The sequence below is a fragment of the Neodiprion fabricii genome, chromosome 1 (assembly GCF_021155785.1).
Source record: "Neodiprion fabricii isolate iyNeoFabr1 chromosome 1, iyNeoFabr1.1, whole genome shotgun sequence".
NCBI classification, from domain to species: domain Eukaryota; kingdom Metazoa; phylum Arthropoda; class Insecta; order Hymenoptera; family Diprionidae; genus Neodiprion; species Neodiprion fabricii.
This window is the reverse complement of record NC_060239.1, coordinates 39,034,465-39,054,156: the sequence shown is the minus strand read 5'-3', so window position 1 is coordinate 39,054,156 and position 19,692 is coordinate 39,034,465. Positions and strand designations below refer to the sequence as shown.

The following is a 19,692-nucleotide window of genomic DNA, read 5'->3' as shown; positions in this document are numbered from 1 at the left end:
TTTATAGTACGAGAATTTTCCCAGAACTGCGCTGAAAAGCAAAAGTTTGAAATCGTTTCGTTAGTTCGTTTTCTTCGATCTCGGTACATGTACTACCAATACGTGATATTATTCCAATTCGTCCTTCTTTTCAGTCATGAAAGGAAAAACAAAGGAGGGTATCCCAGGTCAATCTCTCCGATCTGATTTCTTTTTTAATACGTTACAGTATACTACGTATTTTTTTTTACCCGTCATCAAACAATTTAAGGGGGTGAAATAACCACCCTCCGTAGTAAGCCGTGTCGAGGAGCGATTTGTGAGTACCAAAGAATGGACAAGAAAACAACGCTCGAGGAGAGACAAAGTTATTTCGATCGTGGGTCCAAGGACGGTGTCGTGGCCGCATCCGATTATCAAAATCCTTACCGTCGATGCGGCGTCGCCGTTCGGCTTCCCCTCGCCCTCCAATATCCTTTGTCTGAGGGCCAGTCTGTCCAAACTGGCGAGTCGGTAGCTGCCGCCGGACTCTCGTTCCCTGGCGAGTCTTTCGGCATTGCCGTTAGTCCCGGCATTGAAGCTCGACGTGTACTTTGGCAAGGTGGGCGGTGCTTGACGAGTTTTTTCGCGATTCAGTACCGAGCTCGTGCTGTAAAGGTAGGACGAGTTGTTCGGTATCGTCCGGCCGCCAACCGAGGCGACCGACGACGAGGTAGTCGATATGCTAGTTATCGAAGATTTTATCCCATTCGTTTGCAATGGGACGGCAGTCGCGGTGCCGTTTTGGTTCTCCACCGACATCTTTTCTTCTTCTTCTTCGTCTCTTGGTCACTTCACCGCGCTCTGTTCGTTCTACTCCGAACTTTTACGGTTTCGACCCGTTACTGCTCTCACGGCTTTCTCTTTATCCGTTTGTCCCTTATCGACTGGTATAATCGACAGATATTCCAAATCCGATCGAGTTATTAATCACCCGACGTCGCTTCCTTAACCTCAAATTACCCACCGCGGCGCGTAACGTAAGTTTGGGGTTAAATAGAATAACCGAATTGTCACTACGATGCGACTTTTCAACGATTGGCATCGACAACACGCGAGAGTTGTTGGCCAGGACTAAAACGGTAATGTCCGTTCGTTAGTTGAATATGTCTCGTATTCGAACGCCGACACAGCAAAAAACCCTTTTACAAGACTACCGCACTTATTATCTTCTCATTCACTTGTCACAACAGACAAAATACATCCCCGTAATTGGCTTTTGCTATACACACATGTATGGTATGTTATCACGATGGCTTAAAAATCGTCTTTCAACCGCCCCGTTTTTGCCGTAGAATAAGCGGCACCAGCAGACTTTAGTATCAACGTTAGCCAGCGGCAGGACCTTCGACACTGTTGTTTGTGTGGATAAAATTTGCCACGCCAGGTGATTCACGTCTTACGAACGGTGCTAGCGAAGCGAAGAAACGACGAGGACGAGACCACTCTCACTTTTCGTTGCATTGTTTTGCGTGTATAATACAGAGAAACTGATAGTCGATCGTTGTTTGTCGAAATGGTAACGATTGTAAAATAAAACGTAAACAAACAATAGACGGAGGCTGCCTCCTGTCAACCGGTAACTTTGACCAAACTTTTTCGCACAATGCGTGTCTATGCGCGACAAACTTCTCGACAACGAACGTGTTTGCCTCTGTCGGCGTCGGTCCAACTGACAGTCAGCGGCGAACCAAACGGCGACTCACTCGCGCTGAATGCCGAATTGCCGTCGACTCACTCGCGACGCGAACACGACGACCACGCCTGACGCAGCTGCTAAACGCGGTGGGGGCAGGGAATTATGGCTACGCCACTGCACCCCCCACCACGAGTCGCCGCAGCACACCGTTGCAACCCTCAGCGCATGTGCTGCCATCCCTAATTTCGACGGGCCATAGGCGTGGGGCGAGCGATAATGGAGCATTCAAGGGGTGTCGGACCGTTGGGGCAGGGGCGTAACTAGACTGGGGCAATGCCCGGGGGCCCCCAAGACGGGGGTAAAAAATAAAGTAACATTTCATTCAGATTCGTAATCGTGATGTTTTGCTTTTATGATTTCGTATTGTTTTCAAATGCATTTCGCAAGATTTGGTCATAGTTCATTAGTTTGCCATCAGATGCCGGGATGCATCATTTTAGCCAATCTAACAACTTGTTAGTGTACTTCTAATATTTTCCGTTTCAAATACTTATTTCAATTCAATATTGTAACAAATTTAATAGTTATATCGACTGTATAGTCAAAGATGTGAGACATCTTCTTTGGATAAATGGTAGTTTTAGTTTACAGTAAATAAAATGAATAAAACATATATCCTACTGTTTTATTGAGAGTAAATTACTGAGCATGGGAGGGGAAGCTCCAGAAGAATATGTTTTACGATTTACCCCGGGGTCTCTAAATATCTAGTCACGCCCCTGCGTCGGACCTTCCAGTGTTACCCATAGAACTTCCATTCCTTCGACGAGCGTGTTTTACAATTCTTTCTTCTACATTTGCTGAATAATCAACCGTATCGTGTGGATATTTACTTTGTTTTCAATCACCATTATTTATAACCAAGCACAATTGCAAACTCTGTAATGATTTCTCTAAGTTTGAGAAACGATTTCACTTGATTCGGGAACGACTCGGGGGAGAAAATAGGTGTCCGACACTCGGTCGGTAAATTGACATTTTACTTTTTAAACTCGTGGCCTCGTTGTTCGCGAATAAACAGAGATTACCGCAAATGGAAACCTATATCGCCTACCGACGAGCAACCCATGTTTCGTTTATAACTGCACCACTGCTTTATCTGCTGCAACGAAGGTTGAGTTTTTTTTTTCCCTCCTCATGGTGGACGACCTTTTCCTTTCAAGATAACCTCCTTTTACGTGCATTATATGTATACGCACAGAATGGGGATCGTCAGGCGTGTTGACACTGCATTTGCTCCACCGAGGATTAACAACCCTCGCAGAGAGTTTTTACAATACAGGCTATTCGTGAAATGTCGGAAAAAAGATCCCCTGATTAAACATCCGATACCGGTTTTTTTTAATAGTCGAGGGTTTAACTTCGCAGCGCTTTATTTTATCTAACGTTACCTGAGCTATTGGCATGAAAAACGCATTTTAGAAATTCATCGAATTTTCGGACCACAACCCAAATAGGATTCTTATCGTTATACATAAATACACATAGCCATTATTTGTAAAATGACAGTAGATGATCTCATTATTTACACTATTGATACACACATTTCGGTGCAGTCTTCGCCGCATGGATGGTTTGTTTGTACTTCGAGAACGAAAAATAAGGTATGTATTGACAATGATCAACCTAATTCAATACGATAGGTCACATGTATGTTAATATATACCTATACATACCTATCATATACCTGTACTTTATACGTAGGCGCGAGTTTTGTTTACAGCAGTTTGTTTATTCTGGGTTTGTAAGCTACGAGGCCAGTCAAGTATTAGCTAACGCTAAAACAGGGGCGGGCCATTTAGAGAAACGTTGTCAAATTTTACCCTATAATAGTAGGCATTCCAGGCAAGCGTTAACTGACATAGGAAATTCGAAGTGCGTGCTCAAAGCCAAGACGCTGCCTGCTTGAGAATAATAGAAATGTTTCTTAAAAAGGATGTGTTAATAATGCACTAATTACTCAATAATCATATCTTATTGTTACCAAATATTATGTTTATTGCATGCATTTAAGAAGAAAAACAATGTACAATGTATTTAATACTCAATGAATAATCAATTCATGTTTTACTGAACACGTTAATGTGTATTAACAATTAATGATAATTGATATTTAATAATGTAGGAATAAATTGATCAGAATTTGACTATAAATGGCATTCCTGGCATTCCCGGGTATGGAATCGATTTGCCAATAAACTTTTGAAAACGCGTTAGCTAACGTTAAAAACTAGTAGTGGGCAAACGAAGCAAACGTTATCACTAGGGGTGGGATGCAAAAATTCGCAAAAAATACGTTAGCTAATACTCGAATGGACCCTAACCAACAAAGGATAAGCCTGAAAAACAAGGTCTCAAGTACCCTCATACCGGAATGAAAATAAGTTACTTTTTCTATTGTCTACAACGTCATTGTCGCAGGTACGGCAATACACATGGGTATCCCAGGTTGTATAGTAAACGTATACCGTATCACACAGAGAGTCTAAAGTATAGTCACTTGACGTCCCGCCATTCAACACAGCTCTACAGGATCAAGTATCACATAACGTAACGCCGAAGAACATAGGGGGTTCCAATTCTCACATATCATAGATCAGTGTTATAACCAATGAAACACCGCATGCCTTATTGGACGTCATTCGAAGTGTAGGAATTTCGTACCGTGTATAACACAGGAAACATATTTATTAAATCGAGAGCATCGTTATCATTTACTTCCTATCCAACATTGTATTCTTGATCAAAGTCACGCCATACAAAATAAAATAATTTCACGCGTAATTTAATGTGAAATATTTCAGCTTATTCCATGCGTTAGAGTTGTTGGTTCTCCGCTGTTTGAACGAAGTTTAAAAATTTTCTCGACGTGCCGATCGGTAAGGAAGAACTTAAGCCGGAACCTGGCCCAACCTCAACTATGATCGAGTCACCGGCCTCAGAGGGCGGAAACTAGTATGCGTTGACAATACAAATGGAACATTATGTTACTTTAATGCAGGTGGCGTTTGAAAACATAACAGTATACCAACACACCTGTATAAAAAGCACGACACGACTTAAAACCCGCTATTCTCAATGGTCAGAAGCACCAATTACGGCGTACTCACGTGTAGTTATTCAGCCCAACGTCGCACTCTCGGCATTCTGTTAGGCTACTTCCTATCATCGTAGCTAGCATACCAATTATACATATTAAACAAGAGTCACCGCAAACACTCCATAATACTTATTGTTAATCACAACTATGCATCGCGATTAATTAAACGCGGGTGAATATTAGATCATCTATTCCTGTACAATCCTCTTGACCGCAATATCAAAAATATATGCACAACACCGCTAGATATGTAATTACTGTCGCAATAATACGTCTAACATAAGAAATTTCACATTCGTCCTACAAGTTGTACAAGAAAAGAAACATCAAAACGGTGTTGATCTTACATGCGGTACAATAGAATGTCACAGTTTGGTATACGATATCGTGTTGCGGTAGCCGCACGTACGTCATATGTTCGTACATGTATACCACGTTTTTCCTCTGCGCTGCAGGCAAAGGCGAGGAATAAAATGGAGTGCAAAAAAGTGTAGCGAACTGCACGAGTACTGTTAGGAGCGAAGCTTGAAAAATTGAATTCTTATCGTTCGACTACCTGTTCAGACGAATCTCGACGATTCCGGCTCGTACTGTCGTATTTAGCGAGCATCGAAGGACTCAAGCGACGTCTTGTCGCAGCGGCAGCAGCGGGCGTAGTCAACATTTTAGAGAACCTTTAACAATCGGATGGTCCCCCCCCCTGGTTCCTGGTCTCTTTCACTCTCTTATCTCCTCGGTTCGTTGTACTTCCCTTAACACTTTGAATTACCGGGAACTTGATTCACTCGCGACTACAAACTCTGACACTTAACTCGTCGCAAAGTTAACGGTTTAGATTTGTAATATTCTGCGGTGATTGTAGGTACGTGACGATATCGTTCGATCAAAAATGACATAAAAAATTACAGAAAAAACAAATCGAACTCATGGATTTTCGTTGACGTTTCAAATCGTATTTTCACCACTGTTAAACTGCAATCACTAGAACGTCATTTTTTCTATCAATTATCACGGTTGAATGTGTCTCTCTTCTTCCGTCCTGTACGACCGTCTGACTGCAGCATTTACTCGTTACTCATGCGACTGTGAATCGACACGTAGCTCTAATGCTAACAGTGCTGCCACAAGTTCCTTGCTTGCGTTTTCTCTGAATGTCTGTGTGTATGTGCGTGTGATTTGTATCATTAATGGTTTACCATTGATCTGATGCGTAAAATACGGGAAGGAAAATCTCTTCCCCGAATTAAAGAACTTCAGCTATTCCACGTAATAAAATTTTTCATACCAAGAGTTGTTGAAAGACAAATATTGAAAACCTCTTCTATATGAACTCTTTGATGAATATATGTATCAAGATAGACTATACGTAAGATCAAATTAATGAAAATTACAGGCAGAGTAAACAGCAGCGACAATCAGACATGATCGGATATAAAATAAAAGAGTTGTATAAAATTTTTCACACCACTAAAGGACGAATTAATAATCACGACGGAAGGAATAATTTAGCTACAAGCTTTCGCTGCAAAGAAATGACTCCTGGAAACTCTGTACACGGTTTGCTTTTGTATCTATTTTTTTACATCAAGAAATGCTGATCGTACGCTGTAACATACATACATATGTTACGTACTTCGAAGTTTCCGAGTTTCCTAATTATACCATAAGTAACAAAATGTATATTTATTTGAAATTGTGTAAAAAAAAAGAGAATCTCACGCGCAGTCAGATGTTCTCTGCACGAAAACCGTGAACAGTAGAAACGCAACTATTGTAGCTTTGAATATTGATAGAAAAACGATACGCGAACGTGATGTTCTATCGAAAACTTTATAAATAACGAAAAGGCGTGGTACAAGCGGTTTATAAACGATAACGCACAATTTTGTAAAACATGGAGAGAATAATGATTCATTACATCATCCACATATTATTTATAATTCAACCGCGGTACGAAAGAATTCGCTGCAAATATTCCTACACCATATTATTATATCATAATCCTATGCGAAGATCACGAATTATAAACTCATCGACACTGCAGCACCTAGATTATTAAACGTTATTCTGAGGCTAACTACAATACGACTAATTCTCCGATAATTTCTTCAATTACAATATTATGTACTACAAGCTATAAGAGTACGTGTATAAATTGAGTAACGTAGAGCGAACTCGACGAGTACGGACTGCTGTGTTAATTTATCAAGACTAGAGTTTGTAATTCTATAATATGATACAGGCTTCGGGCAAGCGTGTGTGTGGCGGGTCTTATCAGTGGTTAGTTAATGGTGACTTACCGCTGCCGTGGTGACCGTGGTGATGTCGTCGTCGTCGTCGATCAGACGAGCATGCAACCGGTCGACCAACATCCGCGGAGAACCGGAAACAAAAAGGCAAGGAGTGGGGGTCGGACAAGGAATGGAAACGAGAAGGAAAACAGGGATGAAAATATGTGTACATTGAAGGGGGATAACATCGTCATCATTTTTTTTCGTGGTCCAGGAAAACAGGAAGAAAGGAAAATTGGGAAAAATACAATTAATTATTATTGGTTATAATGTTGTTGAACACGTTATCAATTAATATACATGTATATACGTATAATTTTAATGTAAATAAATTAAACATTTACACTTATATAAGGTGTCCAGTTTATTACGCAGGTATGCACGTTTCAATTATACCTATAAATCCGGATTAGATAGTTGTAAGGCTACTGAACAGGATCATCTTTTCTTATTCGTTTTTTTCTTTTTTGCTGTCTAATCAAAAAGAGCCAATACAGTTCAATGCAAAATTGTAAGACAACGAGTCCCAAGAAAAGGAATAAAACAAGTTTATAAAAAGTTGAATGATTATAGTTATATTCATCCTTTGAATACACTTGGAACGATTTGCTTACGAGGGGTTTGAGGCAAGATCACAACGGTGGAGGTTTCCATGCCGCTAGACGTTGAAAGATAAAACAGCTGTTAACTAAAGTTTATATTTCTGCGGTTCTCCAGATTATCATACGCAGGTTTACGAAATTTCGCCGCAATATGTGCGATGTATGTGTATATGTATAGTAAATATTTTACTGGCAGTTTTTTTTCTGCTATTATGGTCTGACAGTTTTTGTTTGTTTTTTTTTTTTTTTTTTTTTTTTTTTGATATCTCAATCGAGACGCGTCCTCCTGTTGCTGCTGGTGCAGCAGGGTGTTAGTATATTTTAACGGAGGCGTCGACGACACGCGAATGCAACCGACCGAAATAGATTTTCAAAAGAGTAGTCAAAAACCACGGGATTCCGAACTGATCTAAACTCACGAACGCACGTCGACCAATGTCAGTTATGCAGTATTTTTAGAACTCACAAATTGCACCCCTACGCGTAAAATACGTCATTGTTATCATCATTGTTACACGGATTAATTAAATCTCAAGAGTGTATGGACAGAATCATACGATTATAAAAACTGCGGTAATATAACTTGTAGCACCGCGTTTTAATACATTGCTTATAGACATTTATTTTTATAATAAAGCCCAGGCAAATATATTCACTCGATTAAATACGCAACAATGATTCATAGCTACGGAAGTCAGAGGTGGTGGTTTTTATCGCGTATTTAACGCAACATTCATTCGTAACATTTGCAATTTCGGAATTCCCGCAGTACGTTTCATTTGGAAATGTTGATAAGATAAATCTCGTTTACCGTCTGCAAATCGCTGCAGCATATATAAAATTTAAAAGCTAACTTGTTTAACAGTTATTGTCCCTTTCAAACACTGAGCTTATCAAATTTGTGTCAATAATGTACGACTGTTGCACCGGCATCCATGCCCCAAAGTTATGAAGAGGATGAAGTTAGTTATTGGCTTATAAAATAAAAGAGCGATTCTACACTTCTGGTAAAATGTATAAAATTTCGAACGATCTGCTGGGTCTAGACTGTATACTAGATATCACGAATCCCGTAAGTGTGAACCCGACCACAGACTGGAAACCTCTGCTAACGACTCAGCACCATGCTATACGTATACCCTTGATGCTCTCGGGGGAAAATAATCCAAAGGAACGAATCTCTAGGGCTTCAGTTTATACCTTATAGAGAGTAACGTGATGAAAAAAAAAAGAAAAAAGAAGGATCTTTCGAAGTTTTTGGAACATAAAACAACAGTTACACACAATAGTTATGCAATAGAATCATATAATTTGTAATTAACGTACGGTTGCTAGAGAAGGAAACAAAAGATACACGATACAAACTACGGAGAGATTTTTACAACATCAACTGGTTTTTTTTTGTTTTTTTAAACGGTTTAACCTGCGTTTCGATCGAACAATACCAAAACGAGTCACAACAAAGAACCGTCCAATCCGATATTTGTTTTCTTCCGTTTCCAAACAGAAATCAAACTGGCAGCCGCTCTCTGCAGCTACAAAAAGACTGCACGTGCAAATGTGTATAAATGCAATGAATAAATAAATTTCAATATCCTGTGTGGTGTGCGATTGACCGGTAATTAAGTAACGCGTCTCGCTTTCTGCAGGCCTGCAATAATAACATCGAAGAAACCGAAAAGAAAAAAAAAAAACACTACCCGAAACTTTGTTCAATATTCTCATCGCCATAGCGAAGTGCGAAAGAAATTTTCACGTATCGATTGTAAACTATCGAGGCTTCGGGGTGATTTGATAAATTATATAAATATTGTTTAAATATTATATATACTTCATATTATACTATATTGTCACTTCAATTCGTCACAAGCACTGCACTGAATTTGATTTAAAGAGGTTGTGTATAACTAAAGAAAGAGACGATCACCGTTCGGATAATGAAAGAGAAAATGATGATAAAAAAAAAATCACTGTAACTTCTCTCGGAACTATACCGACCGATCTGTGCGGTTATCTAAGACTTTCTTTATTCCTAGTCCACACGAATAACGCACGTGCACAATGCACCGTCTCTCATGCATTCACCAGCCGAAGAAGTTAAGGTACTGAATCCACAGGCTCAACTAAAAGTCTTTCGTCCGGTGTTCGCTATTGCGTATGCATATAACGCAACATACATACACGTAGAGTGTGAGGGTGTTTTATATGTTCAACGTGCGTAAGTGTCACGCGACGCGACCACTGACGAGAATATATACATACATACCTATGCCTATGTATACCTATACCTATGTACACCTATACACGCGTGAATACGTGAATGACGTACGTGTAACTAAATCAGTGCGCGTACTACTCGTAATAGTCCCCTGTAGTACGATTATGCATGTATATTGGTACATGTACGTATGTATACATGGCCAGACACAAGCATGAATGTACCTAGCATGCCTTGTAATTAAAGTATATACGGGAGGAACACACGTATACACGCACACACAGAGACAAAAGCGACTTTCAAGTGCAATACAATTAAAATTTCAGAGCTTCGCGGGTCTCGAGTCCCAGCTCTACTCTTGACTCTGTAGATTCTATACACTCTCTCTCTCTCTCTCTCGCTCTCTAGTCTGGTGTGGTGAGTGCAGCGGAGGCGATGTATGTAGAAAGATTTTTCTCTAGAGAAAAACTATTCTTCCTCGTACAATAAGGTTCTTGAGCAAACGTTTGTCGCTAACGATAATTGTTGATTGTTGAAAAGCAGTGCGGTGGAAATACGAGGTTGAGTTGAATTGTTGTTAACGACGTAGAGTAAAATATATCGAACGAAAAATTACCATTTTAAAATTGTTTAGAATGACTTCGAAGGTGTCGAGTTAGCGATATATTGGTATACCTATACTACGAGTTCTGCTTTTTATACGGTTTGTCGAATTTCAGGTGATCTTGCAAAGGTTGCGGAACAATAAGAGGGTTTTATTGTCAGGGATTTGAACCGGAACGTGTAAGCTGAATACGTTGTTCTGCGACAAATTCGAAACACTTCAACTCTAGTCTGAACTCTAAAAAACACGTTTATCGTTACTTCGGCTATGGTGTTAAAATCCCTTAACTCGATGTTAAAAATAAGAAGATCACCCTGTATACATATAATTGTACACGAGCCATTAGAAAGAGAACATCTGCTACACCGCTATACGCAATTAGAGATAGTCGAGAGAGACGAAGCGACGATGCATGCCTAGAAGAGTGCACGGCTAAATTTGACTCTGAAATTCCATCCACTTGTGTGTTGCTGTACGGCCTATTTAGTTGCTCAGGGAACATAACGCGCATGCATGAATCGTGTCAAGCACGGCCGATGTCTGCTGATTGTGAGAAAGTTGATATCGACAAGTCGGAAGGAATAAAATATAACCTGCATGTATGTGAAGATTATGGGTATGAGTTTTCATTTTAAGAGTAACTACCCCGAGAATGTTGAAAATAAATAAGTTAGATTGAACCTTATCGGATCACCACCACATTTTCCACCCACTTAATAACCAACCCGGACAGTGCAGCGTCATCGTCCGATTCGATGCCAAAACAAGCTGCATCCATGTATAAACATATACATTATATGTATATCTATGTCTACTCCATACGCGTTTGGTTGCAGCAATTTAAACCACGGCGGTGGGGCGATGCTCGTTGATTTATATTGGTGTTAACGATCAATCGCACATTTAATACCCACGTAAATGAATGAAAGAATAATTTAACCCCGATGAGGAGCGAGTATGGAGCGGAATGGATGACATTGAAACTGTTAAATTGAACACAGATGAGGGACGAGATTGATCGACTAGGTAGTCGATAAAAGGCGTGAATGAGAAAGATAAAAGAGCTGATGTTTCCCTCGGCAATCACGCCGCAAGAGAGCAAAGACTGCACGCGTTGGGTTCTGCATCGATAAATAAAACGAGAAGACCGGGCACTGGAACGCACGAAGAATAAAGATAGCTGGTGGACGCTGCTGTGACGCCGAGGAGGAGCTGCAGGGGCGACATATCGAGCTCTCAATATATGCTGTTCTAGGCACGCATGCATCTCTATCTTTTCTTTTTCCGTTCAGCGTTCTACGAAGAGATTCAGACGCCACGAAGTGATGCTATACTTAAAGCTCCGCTGACAAATATACTCATTACAAGTAGGGTCAGAGGTCGCGATTAAATGATCCAACAAGGCCCGTCTGATTTTACGGACGCGGAGGAAGAGGAGAGCGATCTCCGAAATCCATAAGTCGTTTTCATCGCTCTCCTCTAAACTGCCTTTTTCAGTAAACCAGTTATTGGTACTTCCGGTAATAGTTTATATAACTTCACCTCGACGCAGTGAATATGTATTTTATATTATATTTACCTAGCACCTATGATGTTTTATTACATACTTGCATCGAATGGCAATAACACATAGATTTTTGTTTTGCGTGTGATTGTGAGACTAAACCACTAACGTACCGGTTAGCAGTAGGTAGGTATTACGTTTCGCGAGCATCAAAGGATGACGGGGAGAGAACAATGTGGGGCCCTACCCAACCAGTTGGTATAAACGAGTCTTTACTCTCAGTGCAATCTCTCTCCACATTATTGTTCTTCGTCTTCTTCATTCTTAGTTATTACTAGCTATTTAGAACCCCAAAGCAGCACCTGCATATGCCGCTACTACTACAATCACTCGTGTGAAAACAAACCCACCATTAATTAAATTGTGAGCACGTGGTCAGTGCGTCTCATGTTATATACACGTTACGCGTGTTGGTTACAATACATGTTACTCTCGTAATGCACGCAGTGCAGGAAATCTTGGCTTCTGAGCCAGGCCCCCATCGTCATAGACAGAATTCTCTGCTATCAGGGTTGAAACTCGCTTTGACAACGTTTCAGAAAAAGCCTGAACGCAAGACGAGGTTCCGATCGTTTTTTTGAACAGTGAGAACGTGAGAAAGTCAGCGGATGAATATGGATGTTGGAACACGTCAAACTCGCGCGTTAATTAGCTGATAGCGTGTCGTTCGAAGGACCGTGGTAAGAAGCTCGAGTGCTCTCTCGACTTGCTCCAACAACGCTGACACAATTGATTTACTCGTTCGGAACGACGTTGTGGGGTTTAACCCTTTCAGTCACACATTTTTCTACTCAACATTTTTGCTCGAAATTTGTAACTCGCGGGGTTTTTGGGGTCGCTGATCACGAATCTGAAGTCAGAATTTGATCATTTCTAAACCCAAGATGGCGGATCCAATATGGCAGATGGAAAGTTGAAAAAATTATCAAAATTCTATGATTCTGGCCGAGAATTAGATTTTTCCATATTTTAATAGTTAGAGCATCCCAATGGCTGTGACTGAAAGGATTAACGCTCAGGGTTGAGAACCTCCGCGGCGTATCGTCCATTTCTTCGTCACCCTCGCACCATTTTTTGCCTCAAAACGGATCTGACTGAATTCCATCGAGTGTATACGAGGGACTCGCTGTATTTATACGTGTATATGTAAGATACGACTTGTTCGAAAGCGATGGGACTTTTACCGAGTCGTTTAAAATTAGAATGTAGGTAGAAACTCGTCCGATGATCAACTCTCAGCTGCCACGGGTGTCAAATTTCGTATTTTAACCCAGTTTTGTCCCGACTCGCGAGCGCTGCCGCCTGTCGCGATGCATATTCTAATTAATAAATCCACTGTTACAATACCACACTGCTGTTTCACCAGCTCTGCGATACAAGCGTCTTTTTCCCGTTTCAGCGCAGGACGTGAAAAATGCCCCCCCCCCCCCTCCCCCAGTTTGTTTGGGGACCTATTTTCGGCCCTTCCATGTTTATCTTGAGATAATGTTGTAAACCGTCTGTCGCGTACACCGCGTAGTTCGTATAATATGACTGTATGTATGCATTTTACCAGCCTCGGTTTAAAGGAAAACTGTAACTGAAAATAAACAGACGTATAGAGAGCGAGACAAACGAGGCAGTCGGAGGATTATTTATTTATTTATCATTAAATCAAGTGATGCCTGTTCAACATTTGCACGCCGTCGGACTGAGTGAAATTAATATTCGATCTTCAGCTGTCTTGCCTACCGATTATCGTGCTTTAATGATCTTTAAAGTGCTTGTTGACAGAAGCAAATCCGCGGCCTTTTATATCACTATTTTTCATTTGTTTAATCGTGGTGTCATACGAATCAATAGTTTCCTTTCTTTGTTATGTTATAGTTCGAAGCTTGCTATTAGCACTAAAAAATGTATTCCGTCGAAAGAAACTACTAACAGGTGTCCCGCACCGCTCAGGTTTGGTAAACAAACCGAATACGTTTGTAGGTATTCCGCAGGTGCGGCGATACGTCGTCTATGCTGTTGGAATACGCACAACGCCGATCTTGCGAGTTACATATTTCAAGGGCGACGTGTGGATTGCAATAAAAAAGATGACCAAATACAGCAGTTGATATCACCAGCGACTCTGGCATGACAAGATTAAAGGCTACGGTGTTAGGAGCAGCTAAACGGGCAAACCGAAGAGATGAGGATAGGTTAGGCCTATCGCAATGTATTGACCGGCCGAGGCTCGCGAAGCCGCACTGCATGGCTACGTATTGACGCCATGGATTGACGCAAATATTTGGCGCCCTCAAAATGGTCGTCGGTACGTTGACGACGTGAGCGAGAGTGATATTATTCGCACGTTTCACTTGCTGATTACCGGATATGTTGAAGAAGACCAATGCTACTCACCACTTCTCTGCATGATTCCGTTTCTCAGGTATATCAATAATTATCACTCATCACGTCACTTTATCAACAGAACTACGGTTAAATTGTGATCACTAAACACGGCAGACTCCAGGTAACAACACCGCCACACGAACACGAAACACCGCGACGTAACTCCCAGCCGTGTGTTTTCAAATTCTCTCGAAGTACGATCGAGAACTGCGCGCGCATCTCTGCGCATCTCATCATCTCACCGGCGTAGGAATTGTTTCATGCTTTTGTTGTCTCCGAGAGCTGCCCGCAATCGCGAAGATTACTGCGGTCTTGAGAGACACTTGTTCGTGCAAGATTTACAACGCTCGACTAGTCAAATTTTATCAACGAAAATTCTCAAATGCTTTTATCACAGTTACCAGTTTTCCTACAAAACATTCAAAAATGACAAGTATTTTTTCTAATAAGCCGCATCGTAACAGATATATTCTTAACGAGAAATACGTTGTGAAATGGTTGTAATGATCACAAATTGTTTATACCGTTTATTTCCGAGATTTTAAATTTTCATTTAGATTCAGTGGCCTGCTTTTCTTGACGCCGATAAGTATTTCAGTTTCTAAACGCCAGGTGGCAGTAGGCTACAATCACTTTTTCCACCTTAGGTATTCACTTTGGAGAATTACCAGCTTTCCCGCCAAAAAGTAACAGTCTATCGGAAGATATGCGGTCATAGTTGTTTATAAATGGCGGTTCGCGCAATTAATATCCAGAAGTAAATGAATGTATGTAATATCTACAATGTTTTTACAAGCATTAATTGCGTTATACTTGGCGTAGATAGGTTATAATCATACGTCTGATACCGATTATGAATGTCAAGAAGTGGATTTCCTTGAAAAAAATATCGCACAGCTACAGTCTAGACCCGTTGGCTGATGATGTGAAGTCAAATACTTCGGGCAGCTGCCGAACGGCTAAGAGGCAACTGACACGGCTCGCCTTTGATGAAACGGAAAATCGCCTTCTAGCCGTTGATTCCAAAGGACTGATTATCCTAGTTGAACTTGGAGAATGTATGAGATACTGCAAGTTAGGGACAGTACAGTCTTGTACATTTATAGCATTCAATCCTCTGAACAAAATTGAAATACTTGTCGGATCGATTGATGGAACGATTAAAATCACAAAAATAAGTGGAGATGCCAGAGAGCATTGCTCACTTATCGGCCACAAGTTCCCTGTAAAATATATTGCCACTTACAAGAATTATGCCTTGACTACTTCTTCAAAAGAAGTTATAATGTGGGATCTTTCTACATTCAGCAAGGTTCATCAACTCCGATTTTTCACTACCAATGTCAACGTCCGCCGAGCCAGGTTTTCGTCAACAGGAATCATAGCTGTACTGTATCGCGATTGTACACTACAAGTCTGGGAGTTTGAACGGCTTGATCAGGACACTAAAATTAACGTGAAACCATTCGGGCTACGAGATGTTCGCGATTATCAGTTTACAAAAGATGGACGGGCGATGGTGATGGCAGGAATATCGAACAACATCGTCATCATAAACACCTTCAAATGGGATTTGATCAAACGTCTCGAATTACCGGATGGACTGGCGTGTATAAAAGAGCTCAGCTTTTTGCCCCAAGTCCTGGATGGAGGTGCTAACAAAATCTTGGCCATCCTATGCTCCGATCACACCTTGCACTTTATAGATTTGAGTACATCTTGTGCCGTGCCGCTGTCGTCAAGTAATCCTTTGGTCGATATCAATCACCTTAGTATATCACCGAATGGGCGGTATATAGCGTGCATAGACATAGCGGGAAGTCTAAGATTGGAAATAGCAGATAATCTGTTATCATCGGAGCCCAAGCAGAAGGCAAAGATTTTTAAGCCAAATCAATCTCGTTCTCATGACTTGGGTCATCACTTGAGATGTGTCAGACAATATATCCAGGAAGAATTAAATTTGAAAAGACTTATACCCATATTAAAAGAGTTTGGAGAGTATCCACGTAAACATCGTCCGCTTATATGGGCATCAATATTGGAGTTGCCAAGAAATCTATGTGCCTACTCAGCTTTGACCAACAAAACCCCTCAGCAAGGACTGATGGAGAAGATTTTGGTCGATTACCCCCTGGCGGATAAGGGCAAAGCCTTGGTTCTGGCCACGATCATCAACTGTTTGGTTCACTGGTGTCCTCTCCTCTCACACAGCACTTTTTTGCCACGGCTCGTCTTTCCGTTCATTGTTGTTTTCCAGGTAGTAAAAATTTTTGCTGGAATTTCAGACATGGCAATTAGTATTAAAACAAATGACACATAAAGTTACCGTTTCAGGGAAATCACCTGCTCGCTTTCGAAATTATCATCTCAGTATTATCAAACTATTGCCAACGATGGTTCGAATATCATCCTTTACCTCCATTGAACGTTTTAGCTATGCTAGAAAACGTTTTATCTGAAGCTGACCCTTTGCTCCTAAATTACTTTTGTGAAAAAGGTGTAACGTCAAGTGAATACATTTGGCCTTTGCTGCAAACCACACTGAGTGAAGTACTTTCCGGAGATGAATGGTTGATTTTATGGGATCATCTTTTCTCATCTGGTCGCTCGACTCTTTTATTAATGAGCTCAATCGCCTACAGCATTTGTTCACGGGAAGTTATCATGTCTCAATTGCATTCCACCCAGGACTTTACACAGTTCTACCGTGCACAGGGGCATGTAAGAGTCGTAGATTTATTGAGAGTGGTACGTAGATTAGATCAAAATACACCGTATCATCTCCACCCGGACAGATATTTGAGGTACATTATTCTCACTTTGAAACAAAGTACATTTTTGAATCTCATTTTGTGAGAAAGATAATTTTTGATCATTTTTAAAATTTTGACATCAACTAAGGAGCACGATGCATCGGTTACCTAAAACAGGACCATACCCCTCATTTTTGAATGACCAGTATCCAAAGTATCTTACGGAGGATTCACAATTGGAACTGCAAAGATTACAACGAAATGATGAGCAAGCAACAATACTTAGACATAGCAGACGTTGCCACTTGAAAGCCGCGGAAGAAAGAAAACTGCGAATAGAAAGAGATAATTTTCTAAAAGAAATTGAGGCTGCTAGAGTAGACGGTGAGTTGTTCGATACTTTAACTAAATCAAAAGTATCATTTTGAGGTCCAGACTTGCGATTATGGTCTTTTATATTCTAACACCAAGTATGTTTAATGACAAAGTTATGTGTTTGTAATTTCCAGAGCAACGTCGATGTTACGATGCAAAAGTTTTGAACAACAAATTAAGTTTAAAAAATCTCTACAAGCAAAATCGAAATACTAGGAAGTCCCACGACCTCGAAGAATCCAGCATCGAGACAGAAGATCAAGCTATAGAACAACAATTGCAAGCTAAACAGTGTCAAACATTGCAAGGTCAAGTAAAAAAATTGGAATTCGAGGTTCAAACATTGTTAAAAACACTAGACTCTAGTACTACTACACAAGTCACAATTTGTAAATAACGCAAGTTCATCGCTGGTAGAACATTAAATGGTGTGAGATATTATAGAACAGACCGACGTGCTCAGCCTTTGCGCTCAAGAATGAATTGACCGTATTGTACTGAAGTAAATATCTCAACGTTGAATAATTGTCCCTGTAACAAGAATATTATACATAGTGTATCAAATGACAAACATATATTAACTCTGAATATATACAAAATAATTGTTCTTGGAAATAAAAATTTTTTACAAATAATGCCGGAATGTTTTCTTATTTATATTGTGCATCATTTATAAGTTTAATTATTCAAATTGTACGATGGAGTGTACGGGAGCCGCCAATTTGCTACGTCCATTGAGTGATGTCAGCTCTATTACTACCAGGCAATGAACATTCGCCTCAGCTAAATTCAACAACTGAATAGCTGCCGCCATTGTCCCTGGAATTGAAATTGGTATTAAGTCTTGTAATCTCTATCTGCATTGTACATGCAAAAATGCCTCTCGTTTTCTGAAAAAAAAACTATAATTCAATGCAATGATTATTTTGGTTAGAGAAGATTCTACAACTATTCTCAAAAGATGAGATAGGTATATTCCAAAGGTAGGAAAAGCTTGTTAATATCTGTTATTTCTATCACACCTCCAGTTGCGAGAAGATCATCAACGACTAGCACACGTTTCCTTTTGCCCAGAACATTTTCTTGTATTTCAAAAGTATCCTGAAATAAATTAGTTTAAACAATAATAATTTCAGATTGCACGTATTTATTCAAGTATGCTTACATTCAAAAGGATAAGAGAAATAAATTAAATACTTGCCTCCCCGTACTCAAGTTTAAAAGACTGAGACAGAACTCGACCAGGCAACTTGCCCTTCTTCCTTATAGGTACGAATGGTTTCTCAAGTTTGGCAGCTATTAAGGGTCCAAACAAGAATCCTCTGGCATCCAAACCTACGATTACATCAATTCCCAACGACCTTGCATGCTCCACCATGAGATCCATCAATACCTGTGATGCACTGACATTGGTCAGAATACTGAACACGTCTCTAAAATTAAAGAAACAGAAATGATTTAATAGAACATTGGGAACCCCGCACTATATTTGCGTAAAACTTGTGTTGCTTTGAAAGTACCCAACTATCCAGAATTTACCTGAATATAACTCCTGGTTTTGGAAAGTCAGGATACGTGCCAATCGCATTTCTTACGACCGCTATCTTCAGACGATGAGCTTCGTCCATTCTTTTTGATCCTAAGATGATCACTTTTTAAAACGACGGCGGGGTTTATCCTCAAGTCAAGTATACAGCAGAACGTGTATTACTCTTCTACTGTAATAGATAAGGATCAAAGGTCTACATTTAATTGTAGCTGACTGTAGCTCTTAAATACACTGTACACCAATCGCTGTAGTTCTATAACAAGAAAGTAACCTGATAACACTCCGTTAATTTTCGTTCAAAATATAAATCGAACGAGCATTCCATCACGTATTGTGGAACATGTTGCGTTTCCCATATCCACGGGCCATCCACGTCGTTCTTTTTTTTCGCTGATACAATTCAAAATGATGTGTGAATATCTGAGACCCTTAACAGCAGCCGACACAACTTGACACAAACTGATATTATTGGCGCTTTCCGTTAGATCCGACCAATATCATTACACCATTGTATCACATTGTGACAGCTTGCTGGAAATA

At 40.3% G+C, this 19,692-nt stretch overlaps 3 protein-coding genes across 14 annotated transcripts in view; 1 reads left to right on the top strand and 2 right to left on the bottom strand.

Moving 5' to 3' along the window:
• Positions 1 to 14,684, bottom strand: part of LOC124178848 (septin-7-like) — a 42,579-nt gene extending 27,895 nt beyond the window's left edge. The window contains exons 1-3 of one of the 7 annotated variants that reach the window (XM_046562630.1): positions 9,542 to 9,809; positions 7,723 to 7,766; positions 7,118 to 7,119 (exon numbers count right to left, since the gene is read on the bottom strand). In XM_046562630.1, coding sequence (XP_046418586.1) covers positions 7,118 to 7,119; positions 7,723 to 7,766; positions 9,542 to 9,546 — 51 coding nt within the window. In that variant the 5' untranslated portion in view covers positions 9,547 to 9,809. Of the gene's footprint in view, positions 1 to 408; positions 1,762 to 5,373; positions 6,063 to 7,117; positions 7,120 to 7,722; positions 7,767 to 9,541; positions 9,810 to 14,030; positions 14,033 to 14,481 lie in introns of those variants that run through there. The other 6 variants (XM_046562647.1, XM_046562612.1, XM_046562621.1 and 3 more) reach the window with 6 other exon arrangements.
• A 185-nt stretch (positions 14,685 to 14,869) lies between these two features.
• On the top strand, positions 14,870 to 18,238 carry LOC124178806 (TBC1 domain family member 31). 2 transcript variants are annotated; one of them, XM_046562482.1, is made up of 5 exons: positions 15,537 to 15,697; positions 15,781 to 16,732; positions 16,810 to 17,279; positions 17,377 to 17,612; positions 17,738 to 18,238. In XM_046562482.1, exons 1-5 carry the CDS (start codon positions 15,657 to 15,659, stop codon positions 17,998 to 18,000), a joined length of 1,962 nt encoding a protein of 653 aa, XP_046418438.1. In that variant the 5' UTR covers positions 15,537 to 15,656; the 3' UTR covers positions 18,001 to 18,238. The 2 variants fall into 2 exon arrangements, with proteins under 2 accessions (XP_046418428.1, XP_046418438.1); XM_046562472.1 differs by having other exon boundaries at positions 14,870 to 16,732.
• On the bottom strand, positions 18,163 to 19,623 carry LOC124178939 (adenine phosphoribosyltransferase). 5 transcript variants are annotated; one of them, XM_046562793.1, is made up of 5 exons: positions 19,424 to 19,620; positions 19,143 to 19,345; positions 18,805 to 19,036; positions 18,626 to 18,704; positions 18,163 to 18,422 (listed from the first exon to the last, which is right to left on the bottom strand). In XM_046562793.1, exons 2-5 carry the CDS (start codon positions 19,229 to 19,231, stop codon positions 18,286 to 18,288), a joined length of 537 nt encoding a protein of 178 aa, XP_046418749.1. In that variant the 5' UTR covers positions 19,232 to 19,345; positions 19,424 to 19,620; the 3' UTR covers positions 18,163 to 18,285. The 5 variants fall into 5 exon arrangements, with proteins under 5 accessions (XP_046418749.1, XP_046418758.1, XP_046418741.1 ...); XM_046562802.1 differs by having other exon boundaries at positions 19,143 to 19,321; XM_046562785.1 differs by having other exon boundaries at positions 19,143 to 19,620.
• Positions 19,624 to 19,692: the final 69 nt, after the last annotated feature.